This window comes from Pleurodeles waltl, chromosome 8 (genome assembly GCF_031143425.1).
Source record: "Pleurodeles waltl isolate 20211129_DDA chromosome 8, aPleWal1.hap1.20221129, whole genome shotgun sequence".
In the NCBI taxonomy this organism is placed as follows: Eukaryota; Metazoa; Chordata; class Amphibia; order Caudata; family Salamandridae; genus Pleurodeles; species Pleurodeles waltl.
This window is the reverse complement of record NC_090447.1, coordinates 1,542,046,439-1,542,063,716: the sequence shown is the minus strand read 5'-3', so window position 1 is coordinate 1,542,063,716 and position 17,278 is coordinate 1,542,046,439. Positions and strand designations below refer to the sequence as shown.

The 17,278-nt window shown below is 49.7% G+C and overlaps 1 protein-coding gene across 5 annotated transcripts in view; it reads right to left on the bottom strand.

The window, feature by feature from the left end:
• SPAG17 (sperm associated antigen 17) overlaps positions 1–17,278 on the bottom strand; it is a 720,739-nt gene that overhangs the window by 329,610 nt on the left and 373,851 nt on the right. For all 5 annotated transcript variants that reach the window (XM_069203004.1, XM_069203006.1, XM_069203008.1 and 2 more), the window contains 3 exons: positions 11,457–11,542; positions 10,092–10,394; positions 170–281 (listed from right to left, as the gene is read on the bottom strand). In XM_069203004.1, coding sequence (XP_069059105.1) covers positions 170–281; positions 10,092–10,394; positions 11,457–11,542 — 501 coding nt within the window. The remainder of the gene's footprint in view (positions 1–169; positions 282–10,091; positions 10,395–11,456; positions 11,543–17,278) is intronic.

Genomic DNA, 17,278 nt, shown 5'->3' with positions numbered 1-17,278 from the left:
GCAGAGACCCACACATCAGCAGGTCAAGCAGCTCCTCTAAAAAGCTTACATTTATTTTTAGACTAACTCTTGCCTTGCAAGAGATGCAGACCTTGACAAATCCAAAACAGACCACAAACCAACTATTTGTCAGGTGTCACTGAAAGTTTGCAACTTGCCTTTAACTTACCCTTTTCAAATACAAGTTTCTCAACGTGGATCTGCCCTCCATCACTGGGGTACAAGAACCGAGTGCCTCCTGAAACTTGAATGAGGCTGTCTCCCATATTGTATCCAGAAAACTAGAGCGAAGAGAGGAGGGAGAAAGTCAATGATGTTGGAGAGGTAGGCCCCCAAGAGATGACACAAGAATGCTGCAGCATTTGATGTACTGTAGAAGCTACTTACCTGTGACATAGTGTTCTGTGCATGTATATGCCTGGTGGGATCTCTGTGTGGGGTTGGTCAGTGAGGCTCCTGGAACATGTTCAAAGCATAAACCCACTGTGAGCCATGAGGAGGAAGTGTCCAACCATTGTCGTGTCATAGATGGCAGAATGCCACCCTCAGCGCCATGACTGTAACAGTAGCATAGGATGCTTGTCGCTGAAAGTATGGCAGGTATCAGGTTTAAAGAGCCTTTCTTAAAGGGAACTATCTTTTTCTCTCACTAGCACAAACTCTGCTGACGTATGGGATAAGCAGAACGACTAGAAGAAAAATGAGGTACAGATCCCTTGGAGAACAGCACAGATAGTGCATGCTCCCCCATGCAGGCTCCTGGCACTTCTGAGAGCTGCAGGGCTCGCCTGCACATCTTCTTTTCAATCCAAGTCCCTTAAGTAATGCCCACGGTGGACAAACCTTCTAGTATTTGCACCTGACTTGGATGCTCTCTGATGACCTCTGAATTATCAGCCCACACTTCAAGGTCAAGAGACTCCTGCACTTTCTTCAAGGAGAATCTCAACCTTACGACAGTCCATCTCGCTGTAGCCAGAGGGGAGTGTTTCTGCATTGGAGAGCTTTTACAGCGGGCTCAAAGCACTCCCAGGCCCGAGGTCCAGGCACATTCTGGAAGCGTGCGTCTGCTCACCGTCCAGCCTGGTGATCCGCCTGATGGGGAGGACAGCGTAGCCTCAGATACAAGAGTCCAGTCATGCCAGGACCAGCTCTTGTGTAAGCACAATACAGTGGTCAGCAGCAATGAAAATAATAATTTCCTGGGGGTCGGAAAGTTTGGGATTAGATCCCTTGATGAATATGTTGCTTTTCTGGACAGTGAAGGCAAGGCTGAGTTGAAAATACCTCCCAGGGTTGATGAGGTGGGGAGGGTTGATAACACAATTTTTGTTGGTGTGTTGAGCAGATAAAAGTGAGAAGAATAGGGCTGAGTTGTTAAAAATAAATGAACAAAACTTAAAACAGGTGTCATGCCCACCCATGTGCTATCCATAGGGTTTCCGGTCACTCGTTTTCAATCGTGGCCAAATAGTGACTGCCTTTGGAAAGACACGTCTTTGCTTCTAACTCTGCCAACACTTTGAAAGTTTAAATACACTATGCCCTTCCAGGGGTACCAGAAAGCCACCTGAAGCCCATCTCTAGTACCATCTGCATCCTGATATTTACTTGAGCCTTTCTGTTTGAGGTGCACCGCCTACTTCTACAAGATAGCTTGTTGGAACTTCTGAATGCTACCATGTGTGTAGGCGACCGACTTGTCCTGATGTCATGGCGATTACCGATGATGCTGGATCCTGCAGCCTTTCTTGTAGGGTGGAAACTGAGGCTGAGGAGCTCACAAAACAGACGCTGCTTAAAATGTATCCAACCTTCGCACTGTAGAAGAGCCAGATACAGGGGTGGACATCTTCAAAATCCAGGGTGCCAAAAAGACATCCAAAAATGAGAGAAACATCATAGCATGTCAGCCAGAAAAGTGCTCTCTCTATCACCCACGTCCTCATACCTGCTTTGGATCCACCTGCATGATCACAATCCTCTCCTGAGACCATGGGTGCCTTGAGTTACCAACTCCTGGTGTCCCTCTGCCATGTGGGGATGCCCAACACATTCTCTTAAAAGAGCCCCAGGATATAGAACATGGTAGTTCCAGGCTCTGTGACAACCAGGATTTGAATCTGCAGCCCACATTTCAGTTATTTGCGGACTAAGGCAGAGGTACAAGGGCACCATTGCCACACCGCAGAGAGACAGCTGAGATACCCAATAAGCGTCCCAGTGGCAGTCTGGTGCCGGGGTACCAAATGTCAACAAATACTAGGATACAGTTGTAGCAGCATCACCCCTACTGGGTGTGGGCAAATGCTGATGAACATGTACTGCAAAAACTCAACAGTGGAGCGCTAAGACACTGTGCACAACACCGAGCACAGGTCGGGGTAGGACGTAGGCTTGGTTTTCAGGATAGCGACTGAATGCGTCAATGTGTTCCAATTAGATTAATTCTGTATAAGGGTTTCTTACAAGGATATCCTGAAAATCAGACATACATTTCACCCTCCTGACCCTACGTGGGACTCCCATCACTTGGTGTATCAGAATGCAGTAACGCCAGTGTAGGCGCAGAGAAAGGATAACTTGATGGACATGTTGCACAACTTTCGTCAGATGGGTCAGATCCAGCCGGTGTGCTTAATTTGTAAAGAAAAAAGTGCCAGGGCCCTCGTGAGGAGGCCACCGCAGCTTGCCCCCACACATTACCACTGTCAGCACAGCAAGTGGTAGTAACTACACAACTCCTAAGCATCACACTAATACAAGTATGACAATTCATACTGTTCGAGGCCCCCGAAGATGTAAGAATGGCTTGGGTGGCAGGTATTAGTGGGTTACAATGTATATTGAATAGTAAACAATTGTTGTTCTGCTCATCTTTAAATTACAAACAACAGCACCACCATGTGGCAGCTGTCAAGTGCAGGAGTTGACAATTAAGTGCTGGTGCTGACCACTGGAAACCACCGGCTCAAAATAAGCACTTCATGTGACCAGGACTGAATGCAACTGATAAGTGAACATTGGTACACGGGTCTTGCACAAATCACACATTTCTATCCAATATCATACTGCGTTAATGGATCACACGATGGACAAAATCAGATCAATGGTCAGATTGTCTATACTTTATATCTGACACAGATCAGCAGAAGTACTTTGTGAAATGGATTTCATTTCATAGAACAAGTACTTCTAAGTTGTTACTGGAGCGACGCCTTGTGCTAGACACTAGATTTACTGATCCACTCAGAGGAACAATGACCACAACAAGACAGTGTTGTGGCAAAGAGAATGGACCCGATTCGCAAAGGTAAAGTGAGACCAAAAGTCTATCTTTACTCCTTTTCGATATTCACAATGGTAAAGTTAAACTTTTGGTCTAAGTTGAGACATTTGTTCTGACTTTCCGTTTGTGAATAAGGAAAAATAGAAAAGTTGGACTTTTGGTCTGTGTTACACTTTTGTCTGAGTTACACTTTTGGTCTAACTTTACCCTTGTGAATCAGACCCTCTGCCCGGAAGTTGTCCGGCCTGTTCCATATGAGGCATCTAATCCCCAGAAAGTGTCTCAGGCTTCAAACTGGACTGATCCAGTGGCAGGAACGGTGATCCCCAATATGTTCTGCAAATGTATAGATAATGACGGACCTAGGATGCGCCCGAGTAATCCCATAGATTTATAAAAACTTTCGATTCGTAACTTTTTGTATAATTCACAGTAAATATAAAGGCCAGAAATAAGGCAAAGACAATATCCGGAAGATGTCTAGGAGGTTTGAGATTCCTTATAGGGCATCTAATTCCCAGAAAGTTACCCAGGATTAGAATCCTATTGATCTCAATGCTAACATTAATTGCAGTTTCAATTATTGACATTTTCTCCATTTGACCAGATTCCTGTGTTGAGCACAAAAAAACATAATCATGTCTTCCAAACCCAACTACCTTAGATATTTGGGGAGACAGTAAGTTTATTTGTTGTTTGTGTAAGTCTAAACATAGATATCACTGAGTATTAATGTACAATGGAAAATAGATGAGATGAACAAGGAACACAATAACACCACCAAGATTCAAGGACAGATCATCTTCAGCCAAGAGTTTACTTGTTTTGTAATGTACGAAACAGAAAAGAACAGGTGGCGTTTTGTATTCAGACTTGTTTTGTAATGTTTACCAATGGTTTCACCACAAACCCTGTCCACTGGGATGTTTGTGGGGTGGTTGTGAAGCTGGGGTGCAGTTATCCCTTATATTCCGTCGGGGTCAAAGGTTCATGGCGGGAGAGCCAGATGAGGCTCCGCCATACAAACCCTGCGGGGGTGGGGGCAGCACCGCTGATCTATGGCTGTGATAATACTCCCCAAACATTGTGACCCCCCAAAGTCTGAGAGAACTTGAACCTCTGCAAGAAAGAAGGATATTGTGAATGAAGGTGTGTTCTAGACACCCTGGAAGGCTTACTGGATGATACCACATTAAAATTGACTTTAGTGTGGCTGACATGATGGAAGGACCCGATTCATGGAAGCACTCAAATGTCAGACCCTTGTTAAAAACACATCATTGATGGCAGAGTTAGCTGAAAATTACAGACCTGTCTCTCTTCTCCCTGGAGGCGCTGGAATCATGGACAAACTGATGAACAAGCCGCTTCTGACTTTTTTTGAAAGCCCATAACATACTGCATCCCACTCACACCGGATTTAGAAGGGGATGCAGTACAGAAACCACACTTCTGGCAACAAAAGAAGAGCTAAAGGCGGTCCTGGACAGGGGATGCACCGCTGTCGTCGTTCTTCTCGATCTAGGTGCAGCCTTCGATACTGTCTCGCATCTCATCCTTCTGCAGAGGTTGGAAGAGGTCGGAGTCCCAGAGCAAGCACTTAAATGTGTGTCCTCTTACTTGGAGAACTGCAGCTCCCAAGTCAGGGAAGGCCCGTTTTTCTCAGCCACGCACCAACTGAAACGCTGAGTTCCTGAAGGCTCCTCATTGAACCCGACTCCGTTTAATCTCTACATCTGCCCTCTATCGAATATAATCTGCTCCTTGGACTTCTCTACAGTGTCCACTGTGGTTGACAAGCAGATCATTGTTTCATTAACTCCAATTACAACAACAGCCTCACAGCAACTCAGTGTATGTCTACAGTAAGTAGTTGACTGGATTGCTCCGAGCTGTCCGAAGTTCAATGGTGACAACACAGTGGTTGTGGTAGTCGACAGCAACCCATCACTCTGGGACCAGCTCAGCTGCCCTCCCTCTGCCTGGGTGGCCGTCTACCTCCTGAGGTGTGGGTAAAGAGCCTGGGAGTTATTCTTGATAGCAGATTCACCATGGTTGCCCAGGTGAAGAAGCTGTCCTCCGCCTGCTTTGGTCTGATGCGCATCCTCAGAGAGACTCTTAGATGGTACCTGTTGCAGCACAGAGAGTGGTGGTTCAAGGCCTGGTCTCATCTCGCCTTGACTATGGGAACTCCCTTTACCTAGGAAGCCCCCTTTCAGTCATTAAAGAGTGCAAGTAATCCAGTACGCAGCGGCCCTGATCCTCTTGGGTATCCCCAACTCTGTCTGCTTCTACAGCACTCACAACCTTGCACTGGTTACCCATCAGTAGGAGGATTACTTTTAAAGTGTGACTTAGCGTGCAAAACGCAAGACTGGCCCTCACATCCCCCTTCAACCGACTAGTCCTTATCAGCCAAACAGAGCACTCGGGTGAACCAGCACTGTGTCTCCAGGGTGAAAAGGACCAGATATGGAGGGCAATCCTGTGCCTTCATTGCTCCCAAGCTCTGGAACGCTCTGCCTCTCTCCCTCCTATCCAGTAACAACCTTCTTGGCTTCAGAAAACAACTTCAAACTTACCTGTTTGAGTAGGACTTCTTATCTGAGCTTTACCTTCTTATCTGAGCCTTACCTCACTAGTGCTGGAAGCCATGCTGAATAAATCCCCTGAAATGAATTGAATTGAAGGACCTTATCTGATTAATGTCGTATTCATGTACACAGAACCCAAGCCTCATCTCACTGACGTGGCCTATGTAGGCCCAAACTGGACTGGGCTTGCTTATGCTCCGGTCTGGAGGACTCTCACCTGACAGTTCTGCTGGAAAGTTTTCACAGGAGCAGAATCAAGGCAGATATATACGTCTGGTCTCTGTCTAGTGGGAAAATGGATGAGAAGCTACGGTCTGGAATACAGCTCTAAGCGATCTACAGTGGCTAAGATTCATTCAACCACTGGTGCTATCAATCCTGTTGAAATTATATTGTGTTAATTTGGTGAAATGGCTGCATTTAATTAATAAAGGTCTTAGGAATGGCAACTTTTTAAGGGTAACAAACAGAGATGCCAAGCTAATGATGTTAAAGGTCTTTTCATGCATGGAAAGAAATACAGGACCCTCCTGAGTGTGGGCGTGGGATCAATCTTGGCAAAAAGTCTGGAACAAGCAAACGCAGTTGAGACCAGGTAAGTCAGCCACACATGTGGACAAGGAACAGCACATGAATTCCACTAGCACTAACTCCACCTTCGTGAAGACGTCTCCAACTATGCTACCAATGATATTTAATGGTATGAGCGGGGCTAGCACGTGTCATGTTGGTTTGTTGAGCTGTCATGACATGGAGGAGGACTAACAGAGACATGGATGGAAACGGAGTTTTAAATAAATGAAGAGAAATAAACTAAAAATTAAATATGAGGAGCTAAGAAGAACATTCAAATATCGTGCAAGCCATGGGACGCCTAAACAAAAATACATTTCATAAACTCTATGCCAGGGACAAATCACAAAATACGGCCCCCCTAAAAAAAAACTCAGAATGAAATGATTTATCCAAGATTTTTAAAGCAACACAAGTTTATATAATAATGGCGTTTGGGAATCTGTACTGTAACAAATCTTTGAGAGTGATATTAGATGAGCAAGTTGTGCTTCTTGTGTTATCTGATCGACATTTGCGTACCTCACATTCTGTCAGTGGCACAGTGTCGGTTCTTTCGCAGGTTTGTTGACTTTCCACATGGGTTCGGTGGTTACCACCGCAAGGTAGCGCCTGATTCAGGTTGTGGTGATGAGTTCTGGGGTTTGTGCAATGGTTGTACTCTCTGTTAGAGGGATATCTCTAATTACTTAAGCTTATGGTGTATTATGTTGGTGTTTTCAACTGCTGTGATGTCACCCGGGCAGGACAGGCTTTTTATTCCACCAGGCATTTCACCGGTGAACTAGAGGGAAAGAGGGTGATGGGAGTTAGAGAGAAAGGGATCACAGAGACAGGAGAGATACAACAGAGGGAGAGGGATTGGATGTTTTAAAGAAAGATATTGCGATGTCAAGGAAGTGGGGCTGGTCTTAGCATTTTTGTGAGGTCTGCTTTTGGGTCCCCCAGCATTGCTCCTACAGCCTTCTGAGGTTTTCCAGGCAGCCCCAGCTGCTGCCACCTCTCAGACAGGTTTCTGTTGCTTGAGCAGCTCGAGCCCAGGAAGGCAGGGCAAAGGATTTCCTTTGGGAGAGGTGTGTTACACCCTCTCCCTTTGGAAATAGGTGTGACTGGCTTGGGAGGGGTATCCTCCCCAGCCCACTGGTATGATTTGAAGGGCACATTTGGTGCCTTCCGTGCATAAACAAGTCTACACAGGTTCAGGGACCTCCAGTCCCTCCTCTGGCATGAAACTGGACGATGGAAAGGGGAGTGACCACTCTGCTGTCCATCACCACCCCAGGGGTGGTGTCCAGAGCTCCTCCAGAGGGTCCCCGGGTTTTGCCACCTTGGATTCACGGTTGGCAGGGAACTCTGGGAGCATCTGAGTGGCCAGACCAGGCAGGTGACGCCAGAGCCTCCTCCTGATAGGTGGTCACCCAATCTCCTTTCAGGGCTATTTAAGGTCTCTCCTTTGGGTGGTTCCTCAGATTCGGGTTGCAAGATTCCAGCAGGACTCCTCTGCATCCTTTGCTTCGACTTCTGACCAAAGAAACTGCATCTGGACTCTCCAGGACCGACAATCTACAACAAAGACAAAGACTTTGCCTGCAACATTGTTTCCACAGCTCCTTCCAGCTTCTGCAACATTTCCCCGGTCGTGCATCCTCTGAGGACAGCCCATCTTCAGTCTGCACAGGAAAGAAGAAGGAATCTCTCTTGGAGTGAAGGAGTCACCCCCTGCATCTGCAGGCACCAACAGCAACTACGACCGGCTGCGTGGATCCGGTCTCCTGCTGAGCTGCGTGGATCCTGCAACACTGCTGGTGGTCAGAAGTGGTCCAGACCATCCTGTCTACCAGCTGTCCAACTTGGGTGGAGGTAAGACCTTGCCTTTCCACGCAGGACAGTATACCTGTGCACTGCGTCCTTTGCAGCTACCAAGGCTTGTTGGCACTTCCTCCAAGGGGTCTTCATGCATCGTGTAGCTCCAGCACTCCATCCTGTGACGCACAACTTCGGGAGTGACTCTCCTGCGGCGTGAGATCCTTTTTCGTAGTGCTGCATGGGCTCCATTTGCACCTCTGTGTCCCCATCCTGTGGAACTCCTGTGCATGCTACCAGTGCTTCTGTGGGCTCTCTGTGACGCCGACGGGCCCCTCTGGCTCCCCCTCCTGGGATGAGTCCTCCTGGGCCTTGCTGGACCCCGGCAGCACCACTTTCCGCCAACCGTGAGTTTTGCCGTGCCAAAGCTTGTTAGTGGAATCCAGATACGCAAATCCGCATCTTCCAGGAACTCGACTCTGACCCCAGGTCTGCAGTGCTGACTTTCCTTCCTCACCATCAACCAACTCCTGAAATCCTCAGCTTGACGGGTAGGGGCTTTCCTGGTACCCCCAGTGACCCTCTACATACTCCACTTACCTAGGTGGGGTTGAAACTCTCGCATTCCATCTTTTTAATATATGGCTTGTGCTCCCCCTAGGGCCACTATTCTCTATTGTGTTTTACATTGCTTTGCACTGTTTTCTAACTATTCTTATGCCTATTTCTGACAACTAGTGTATATAACTTGTGTATTACTTACCTCCTATGGGAGTATTGCCTCTATAGTATTTTTGGTGCTATGTTACCATAATAAAGTACCTTTATTTTTGTAACACTATGTGGTTTCTTTCATGTGTATAAGTGCTGTGTGACTACAGTGGTATTGCATGAGCTTTGCATCCTAGATAAGCCTTGGCTGCTCATCAACAGCTAACTCTAGAGAGCCTGGCTTCTAGACACTGACTACACTACACTAATAGGGGATACTTGGACCTGGTATAAGGTGTAAGTACCTTAGGTACTCATCACACACCAGGCCAGGTTCCTGCACCCAGTACATGATTGGTTTTATACTACTGTGACATCACAGCCAAGCAAAGCAGCTTCTAACCTCCTACCCTGGATGCCACCCAGGACATGACTGGTTGTATGTTGCTGTGACATCATAGCTGTGCACAGCAACTTCTAACCTCCTCCCCTGGATGTCACGCAGTACATGATTAGTTGTATACTACTGTGACATCACAGCCATGCAAAGAAGCTTCTAACCTCCTCCTGTGGATGTCACTCAGTACATGATTGGTTGTAGCTGCTGTGACATCACAGCCGTGCACAGCAGCTTCCAACATGCTTCCCTGGATGTCACCAAGTACATGATTGGTTGATTACTATTGTGACGTCACAGCCATGGAAAGCAGCTTCTAACCTCCTCCCTGGATGTCACCCAGTACATGATTGGTTGTATGGTGCTGTGACACCACAGCCATGCAGAGTAGCTTCTAACCTCCTCCCCTGGATGTCACCCGGTACACGATTGGTTGTATACTACTGTGACATCACAGCAATGCAAAGCAGCTTCTAACCTCCTCCCCCGGGTCTGGATGTCACCCTGTAGATGGTTGGTTGTATGTTACTGTGACATCATAGCTATGCACAGCAGCTTCTAAACTCCTCCCCTGCATGTCGCCCACTACATGATTGGTTGTAGCTACTGTGACATCACAGCTGAGCGCAGCAGATTCCAACCTTCTCCTACAGACACAATAGCCTATGGTAGACACTTTGACTGAACTCCATCAATGTCCACACTGCAACCATGAGCTTCTTACCGGGTACACTCTCTCTGGTGGGGGCGGAGGGGGTCCTGTATCCTCATGAACAGGCCCAGGGGCCTGCGCCGGCTCCGCCTTCCCTTTGTCCTTAGAGGATTTCTTGCCAGATCCCTTGGACCCCTTTGATCCCTTGGATCCCTTGGAATCCTTGGAAGTCTTGGACGCTTTGCTGTCGGCAGAGCCGGTCCGCTCCTTGCTCTTCCCTTTCTTCTTGCCTTCGGCTCTTCCGCGCTTCTGTGCCTTCTGCTCTTCCTTTAGGCGCTCTTCTTCCATCAACCGGTCCTGTTCCTCCTTCCAGGCCTGAAAGACACAAGATCTGAAGAATGAAGCTCCTTCTGCTCCCTCAAGTGTCATGAAGCGCTAGCATTCACAAGCACTTTAGAAACAGACCTCACGCTGGATGTACAGTGCCTAGAAAGACATCTTCAATGAATGAGTGACGGAATAGGAAGGTAAAAGGGCCTTAAACACATCACCACCTGGGCATGGTCATGGTCACATCAGCACCTCATGGTCACATCATCACATGGACATGGTCACATCTTCACATGGTCACATCTTCACATGGGCACATCATCACATGGACATAGTCACATGGTCTACTGTATGAAGCTGCTAGATTCTTTCAAATCACTATCTGGTGGGATGGTGAAGAAGCCTGACCCCCCCACAATACAACGTCTCACCCCAGTACTGATGACACCTTCTCTGAAGTGTCTATGGGTAACTGAGGACTGAACACACAGAGGGAAAGCAGTTTGCACCCTAGAGATTCCCTTCATGTGTTTACGCTCCCTCATTCCCCTAAACTGAGTTTCTAGGCTCTGTAGAGATATATAAATCTTAGGCCCACGATCAAAATCAGTTCCTAGCTCTGGGGCCAGTTTTGTACTCACATGAAGAGACAGTTTGTGGGACTCACATTGAGGAATGGTTCTCTTGCCTTGAGGGACAGTTCTTTGTAGTGACCTTGAAGGACATCTCTTGTTGCTCACCTTAAGGGCATCTGGGTATTTGAACTCACCAGAGGGACAATTCTTTGTAATCATCTTGAGGGACTGTATGTTAGCCTCACTTTGAAGGACATCTCTTGTTACTCACCTTAAGGGTATCTGGGCATTTGAAATCACTGGAGAGACAAATCTTCATACTCACCTTGAGGGACACTATGTTAGACTCACTTTGAAGGACAGTTCTTCTGAGTGATCTTGAAGGAAAGATTTTGGGACTTACTTTGAAGATCAAGTCCTCAGTCTCACCTGAGGGACAGGTCCTCAGACTCACCTTGACTGACAGAACCTCAGAATCACCTTAAGGGACAGGCCCTCGGACTCACCTTAAGGGACAGGCCCTGAGACTCACCTTGAGGGATCCCTCTCGAATGAATGGGTTCTTTTGCTTCTCTGGTTCAGGCTCGGGCTCAGGAGGGGGTGTCTTCGCTCTGGGACCTGTGCAGAGGACAGATAGCACAAAAGACACATGTCACACATAGTGTTTAGTTTGAGATTTGTTTCACTTATTTTTTATTTTATGAAGCTTCTGTAGATGCTGAAACAAACTCAGGGGGTGATTCTAAGTCTGGCGGGCGGCGGAGGCCGCCCGCCAGACTTTCCCCTCCGAAATACCGCTCCGCGGTCGAAAGACCGCGGAGGGTATTCTAAGTTTTTCCCTGGGCTGGCGGGCGGTCGCCAAAAGACCGCCCGCCAGCCCAGGGAAAAACTCCCTTCCCACGAGGATGCCGGCTCGTAATCGAGCCGGCGGAGTGGGAAGGTGCGACGGGTGCTGTTGCACCCGTCGCGTATTTCACTGTCTGCCAAGCAGACAGTGAAATACTTGTAGGGGCCCTCTTACGGGGGCCCCGCGACCCCCCCTACCGCCATCCGGTTCCCGGCGGGCGGACCGCCGGGAACTGGATGGCGGTAGGGGGGGGTCGGAATCCCCTCGGCGGCGCAGCTAGCTGCGCCGCCTTGGAGGATTCAATAGGGCGGCGGGACACTGGCGGGAGACCGCCAGTGTTGCCGGTCTGACCGCGGCTTTACCGCCGCGGTCAGAATGCCCTGCGGGGCACCGCCGGCCTGTCGGCGGTGCTCCCGCCGACCCTGGCCCCGGCGGTCTAAGACCGCCGGGGTCAGAATCACCCCCTCAGTGTCTGAAAGCTCAGAGTGCCCAGCTACTTTCAGACGGAGGTCTACAGGTGGCTTGTGTGACTGTCTGTTCACTCAGCGGTGTACAGGTGACTTGTATGGTAAACATCTTGAACAACGACGCTGGAACCACAATGCCATTGTTAACGCAAGTGGAACCACGTTTGCGTTAACGACTCCCTTTTTCTCTGCCTTACCCACGCATGTGCTGAACAACGCACATGCGCCGTTAAGGCAGAGAAAAATGGAGTCAGCATTGGGAGAGGACATGGTCAGGTAAGTGGGGCTGGGGGGTAGTTTTGTTTTCAGGGTGGGGTGTGGGGTTGGGGTAATTTTGTTTTTAGGGGTGGGGTTGGGGGGCAGTGGTAATTTTGTATTTAGGGTCGGTGGGGGGTGGGTTTTTAGGCGCAGGGTTGGGGATCATGGTAATTTTGTATTTAGGGCGGGTAGGAGGTGGGTTTTAGGAGAGGGGTGGGGTAATTTTGTATTTAGGACGGGGGTGCGTGGTCGGGATAGGACGCAGTGAGTTAAGTGGGGCTGGGACAGCGTTGGGGGTAGTTTTTAGGGGTGGGGTGGTTGGGTTATTTATTTTGTTTTTTAAGGAGCGGGGGTTGGGTACTATGGTTTTTAGGGCAGGGTGGGGGGGTTGGGGGCTTGTATGTCTGTCTGCCTGCTCACTCTGTGGTCCACAGGTGGCTTGTACGTCTGTCTGCCTGCTCACTCTGCAGTCTGCAGGTAGCTTGTACGTCTGCCCGCCCACTCACTCTGCGGTCTACAGGTGGCTTGTATGTCTGCCTGCTCCCTCTGAGGTCTACAGGTGGCTTGTATGTCTGCCTGCCTGCTCATTCTGCGGTCTGCAGGTGGCTTGTATGTCTGCCTGCCTGCTCATTCTGCGGTCTACAGGTGGCTTGTATGTCTGCCCGCCTGCTCACTCTGTGGTCTACAGGTGGCTTGTACGCCTGTCTGCCTGCTCACTCTGCAGTCTACAGGTGGCTTGTATGTCTGTCTGCCTGCTCACTCTGTGGTCTACAGGTGGCTTGTGTGTCTGCCTGCTCACTCTGAGTTCTGCAGGTGGCTTGTACGTTTGTCTGCCTGATCACTCTGTGGTCTACAGGTGGCTTGTGTGTCTGTCTGCCTGCTCACTCTGCGGTCTGCAGGTGGCTTGTATGTCTGCCTGCCTGCTCACTCTGCGGTCTACAGATGGCCTGTATGTCATTCTGCCTGCTCACTCTGTGGTCTGCAGGTGGCTTGTACATCTGTACTGCTGCTCACTTTGCGGTCTACAGATGGCCTGTATGTCGGTCTGCCTGCTCACTCTGCGGTCTGCAGGTGGCTTGTACGTCTGTCTGTCTGTCTGCTCACTCAGCTGCAGCCTGTAGCCTGTGGCTTTCACCTGTAGGACACGGGTGGGTCAGATGCAGGTGTCTTACTTCAAGGATCTTTTAAATGTCTCACAAAAAGTGTTGTCACGTATGTGGTTCATTCATAATAGTCCCACCAAATGGTGTCCCCCTTTCAATGCAATGGAATACTTCTCCTAACTCTGTCATCGGCGTACTTCTCTCGTACCCAAAGGCGCAGTACAAGGTCCATGTCTTAGGTGGGGAGGGGGGCTGTTTATGGGAGAGTTCAGTAGATTAACTGTTCCTGATGGGAGTCCTGAGAAGAAGAAAAGGGGGCATCAGGCACCCCACCACCCTGCAGCTGCCTAACCCAAAGTGGTGCTTTATATTGCCGGATGGAGCCTGCTCCTTCCCCTAAAGCATGACCCGACAGCTCAAACGCCTAGCTGCACACTGTGATAAGAAGCCTCACCCTTGCTCTGACTCTGTTTCTATTTAACCCATCCCACTTCCCTCCTCCTCTGTTCTACCACCCTGGCGGCTGAGCCCAAGGCGGAGCCTGCTGCTGAAGGTCCCGGGTCCAGCACCTGCCCATGCTCCTTGGGAGTGCAGAGCTGGTTCAGCAATGGTCACCGAGTAGGAGGGTTGGCCCCAGAGATGGCCAAGCAATGGGCACCTGAGAAGAGGGGTTGGACCCTGAGCTGGCCGAGCAATGGGCACCTGAGAAGAGGGGTTGGCCCCTGAGCTGGCCGAGCAATGGGTGTCTGAGTATAACGGTTGGACCCGGAGCTGGCCCAGCAATGAACACCTGAGTATAAGGATTGGTCCCGGAGCATGCCAAGCAATGAGCACCTGAGTATAAGGGTTGGACCCGGAGCTGGCCCAGCAATGAACACCTGAGTATAAGGGTTGGTCCCAGAGCTGGCCCAGCAATGAACACCCGAGTATAAGCGCTTCTCCTGGAGCTGGCCCGGTAATGAACACCTGAGTATAAGGGTTGGTCCCGGAGCTGGCCCAGCAATGAACACCTGAGTATAAGCGCTGCTCCCGGAGCTGGCCCGGTAATGAACACCTGAGTATAAGGGTTGGTCATGGAGCTGGCTCAGCAATGAACACCTGAGTAGGATGGTTGGCCCCAGATCTGGCCAAGCAGTGGGTGTCTGAATATAAGGTTTGGCCCCAGAGCTGGCTCAACAATGACCACCTGAGCATAAGGGTTGGCCCTGGAGCTGGCCCAGCCATGACCACCTGAGTATAAGGGATGGTCCCGGAGCTGGCTCAACAATGACCACCTGAGTATAAGGGATGGTCCCGGAGCTGGCTCAACAATGACCACCTGAGTATAAGGGTTGGCCCAGGAGCTGGCTCAACAATGACCACCTGAGTATAAGGGTTGGTCCCGGAGCTGGCCCAGCAATGGGCGCCTGAGTAGGAGGCTTGGCCCTGGAGCTAACCCAAAATGCAGTTTCAATGCCCTTGTTCTCATCAGTGCTCAGTTTTCGTTAATGCATAGGGGGAGGGGCTGGAGCAAGCACACAGACAATGGGGGGTGTGAGGCAGGGGCTTTGGTAAACACACGGACAATGGAGGGTGTGAGGAAGGGGCTGGGCAAGCACATGGACAAAGGAGGGAGGGGCTGGCGCAAGCACACGGACAATGGAGTGTGAGGGAGGGGCTTAGGTAAGCACACGGACAATGGAGGATGTGAGGGAGGCGCTGGGGCAAGCACACGGACAATGGAGGGTGTGAGGGAGGGGCTGAGGCAAACATATGAACAATAGAGGGCGTGTGGGAGGCGCTGGGGCAAGCACACGGACAATGGAGGATGTGAGGGAGGGGCTGGATCAAGCACATGGACAATGGAGGGTGAGAGGGAGGGGCTGGGGCAAGCACATGGACAATGGAGGGTGTGAGGGAGGGGCTGAGGCAAGCATATGAACAATAGAGGGCGTGTGGGAGGCGCTGGGGCAAGCACACGGACAATGGAGGGTGTGAGAGAGGGGCTGGGGCAAGCACACGGACCATCGAGGGTGTGAGGGAGGGGCTGGGGCAAGCACACGGACAATGGAGGGTGTGAGGGAGGGGCTGGGGCAAGCACACGGACAATGGAGAGGGCAGGAGGGAGTGAAGGAAGCAGAAGGACAGCCCCAGGAAGAAGAGAAGGTGGGCGGGAGGGGCTGCGGAAGCATATGCACAACACAGGGTGGGTAGGAGTGGAATGGGGAAGGAACAAAGAGGGGGAGAAGTACACTAGGGATACAGCTGGAAAACACAGAGTAGTAGAGTGCTTAAACAAAAAGAAAAAATAGGGCTTGAAGAACAAGTTACTTACCTTGGGTAACGCATTATCTGGTAGAGACTCTATGAAGCTGCAGATTCCTTACCTTTGAATTTCCTGGCATCAGCTTGGAATCTGGAATTTGTTGCTGAGCAATACCCTGCACGCGCCATCGGGTGGCGTCATTCGATCCGTCTGCGTCGTTCGGCTCCATGTGGCATCATCAGCCTCGTTGCAGCCGTCTGTGATGTCATGGTCACCTATAAAGTTACCGCCCCGGCGCACATACGTCAGTTCTTTTACCCACAAACTTCCACACCAGAAGCACAGAGTCATGGATAAAACTAACTGTCGGTGCAAAACTAGGGTCCTAAAAGGGATAAACCCCAACCCTTCTAGACATATCTGCAGAGTGGGGAGGCATGGGTGGGTGTAAGGAATCTGCAGTTAGATAGAGTCTCTACCAGATAATGCATTACCAAAGGTAAGTAACTTGTACATCTGATAGACACTTCTAGCTGCAGATTCCTTACTTTTGAATAGCTACCCAAGACATAACCTTCGGGCGCGGAACTGCGGACATTTCTACTTACACTAAAAAGTCCTGTAGGACCGAACGGGCAAAATGTCTGTTTCGCCGTACCTGATTGTCCAGGCAGTAATGTTTTGCAAGTGTGTGCAAAAACGCCCATGTTGCCGCCTGACAAATCTGGAACACCCGAGCTATGCAGTGGTTGCAGCTTTGCCCCTGGTAGAATGAACCCTTAAGCCTTCAGGAGGCTGCTTCTTGGTCAATGCGAAGCAGATCTTCATGCAGAGCAATGAAGGTGGGCAGGGTGATATTCTGACCCAGATGGAATGCGATCACCACCTTAGGGAGCAAAATGGCAGGTGTTCTAAGAACCACCTTGTCTGGGAACATGGTGAGATCCGGTGGCTTGGATGAAAGAGCTTGCATCTCACTCACCCTCCTGGCATCACCACTAAGAAGGCGGTCTTCATGGTGAGCAGCAGGATGGGACAGTTGTACAAAGGCTCGAAAGGAGCACACATCAGATATGTGAGGACCAGATTTAAGTCCCATTTGGACATAACGAAGGGCGTAAGGGGAAACATATGTTCAAGCCCTTTGAGGTATCTATGTACAATGGGGGATTTCCAGGCAGCTGAAGAAATGCCGATAAGGCAGAAAGATAGCCCTTGAGGGTCCCCAAGGCAGAACCTTGTTGGGCAAGAGAAAGTACAAAGAGACAGAAAAGAAGCAGAAGAGGATCACTAGATCTTTCTGCACAATAATATACTAAGCGGTTCCAATGGCTGGCATATACCGTTTTAGTGGAAGGACGTCTGGCTCCCAAAATAACTTTACAGACTTTAAAGCTATCAACTGCTGTCGCTCAATCTCCAGACATGAAGGCG